Source organism: Rhinolophus sinicus, chromosome 14, assembly GCF_057876585.1.
Source record: "Rhinolophus sinicus isolate RSI-liver-muscle chromosome 14, RSI-T2T, whole genome shotgun sequence".
Lineage (NCBI taxonomy): Eukaryota > Metazoa > Chordata > Mammalia > Chiroptera > Rhinolophidae > Rhinolophus > Rhinolophus sinicus.
In genome coordinates this window covers 123,995,001-123,996,889 of record NC_142514.1, presented here as the reverse complement: position 1 = coordinate 123,996,889, position 1,889 = coordinate 123,995,001, and the positions used below count along the sequence as shown (strand labels likewise).

Here is a 1,889-nt window from a genome sequence, read left to right as displayed (position 1 = left end):
CAGATATGGTCATATAGGAAAAGAGCTTTGAAAATGATTCAGCCTATGCAAAGATTTCAGACATTACCATGATCGGATTTTTGTGTGTTAGGCTTGTAAAAAACAAACAAACCACTTACTGTTTTTCTTTATGCTGCATACAGCATTCTGCATGCTTCTATACTCTGGTCAGCAAATGTGTGGGGTTTTTCCCACACCAGGAAACTCTGTGACACCAGCTGGGTGTCCTAACATTCAACTTACTTTTGATAATACCTAGAGATAGCATCAGATCCCACAGGTTAAGCGCTTACTCCCACCAGACTGCACTCCCCTTGTTACCTGTGCTTCTAATTACTGGCTATAAACAGAGGTTCCCAAGAACCCCTTCTCAGGTTCGATTAATTTGCTAGAACGGCTCACAGAACTCAGGAAACCAGTTTACTTACTAGATTACCAGTTTATTATAAACATGCATAACTCAGGAACAGCCAGATGGAAGAGATGCGGGGGGGGGGGGGGGGCAAGGTATGTGGGAAGGGATGCAGGGCTTCCATGCCCTCTCTGGGTGCACCACTCTCCCAGCACCCTCCATGTGTTCATCAACCCAGAAGCTCTCTGAACCCGGCCTTTTGGGTGAGAGTAGGGATGCGGGTGCTGAAAATTCCAACCCTCAAATCCTGGTTGGAGTTCCCCTGACAACCAGCCCCCCATCTTGAGGAACTTTCCCAAAGTCACCTCATTAACACTAACTCGGGTGTGGTTTGAAAAGGGCTTGTGATGAATAATACTAGAAGACACCTTTATCGCTTAGGAAATTCCAAGGTTTTAGGAGCTCTGTGACAGAAATGAATGAAGATCAAAATATAGATTTCTTATTATAAAAATCACAATATCGCAGTGTTATATCTAGGACAGTGTGGCCCATATTAAAAACGTGGTATAACCCCAACTGATGGGTGGTGACTAGAGACAGATTACATTTAACTCCAGTTGCAAAATGAAACCACTCAGAATTGACTTTGTTTCCTTTTGGGAACTTCCACATCTGGGCCAGGGTGATGAAAGCCAGGAAGAGAAAAAGAGGAAGCTGAGTTTTTAGAGCAGCTGCGCATTCAGTCTGTATAAATTACTTTGCACAATTGCATTTCCTGAACCCCTTTGCAGGTTTGGAACATTCACTCTTCATTCTTTCATTTATCCATCCACTAACCATTTATTGAGAGCCTATTATGCCCTGGGCACTGGGGAGACAGAGACGAATAAGGTGCATCCTGCATCACAGCCGGGTGGAAGGATCCTGCATGTGAACAACAAGATGGGGACAATTGAAGACACGTTCAGGGAATGGAGGGGGCACCTAGTTCAAACCAGTGGGTTACCTCCCAGTATTTTGCACGGAGGGTAAGAGGGTACAGTGTGCGTGTGACAGCACTGGGTAGGGCAAGAAAACATCCAATACAAAGGAATCCATCCGACTCTACTGCTATATTCCTGAACCCGTGTTCTTGGTTGCTTTAGGGCTGTACTGTCGGTTTACTAGGGGTCAGGTGGCGTGGTGCTTGTCTCCATGACATAAAGTAATCCCCTTTCAGCATCCTGCCCTGGAGGAAGAGGCCAAATCAGGGACCTTACATAAAGAGTCCCGTGTTTCTCGATTGTGTTTTATATACTTCAGCCATCTGTGGATAAGGCTGCTGTTCAGACAGTGATACTCAGACACAGGAAGAGCTAGCTGAGTTTGTCTCCAATCTGAAGGATGCTGGGTTTCCTAGACTGCTGCTGCTTAGGTAGGTTGGGAAACTCAAAGCCTCTTATTCAAGGAAACCCATCTGTCTCCTTTTAAATAACTTAATACATTTCATAAAATTTTAAATTTAAAATAATAAATAATTTCTTAATAATTTAAT

At 44.0% G+C, this 1,889-nt stretch overlaps 1 protein-coding gene across 2 annotated transcripts in view; it reads right to left on the bottom strand.

Annotated features, from left to right (window-relative positions):
* Positions 1–419: 419 nt before the first annotated feature.
* The window catches only part of LOC109450318 (transmembrane 4 L6 family member 1-like), a 17,830-nt gene continuing 16,360 nt past the window's right edge, over positions 420–1,889 (bottom strand). For both annotated transcript variants that reach the window (XM_019737503.3, XM_019737504.3), the window contains exon 6: positions 420–1,279. In XM_019737503.3, the coding sequence (XP_019593062.3) occupies positions 1,259–1,279 (21 nt within the window). In that variant the 3' untranslated portion in view covers positions 420–1,258. The remainder of the gene's footprint in view (positions 1,280–1,889) is intronic.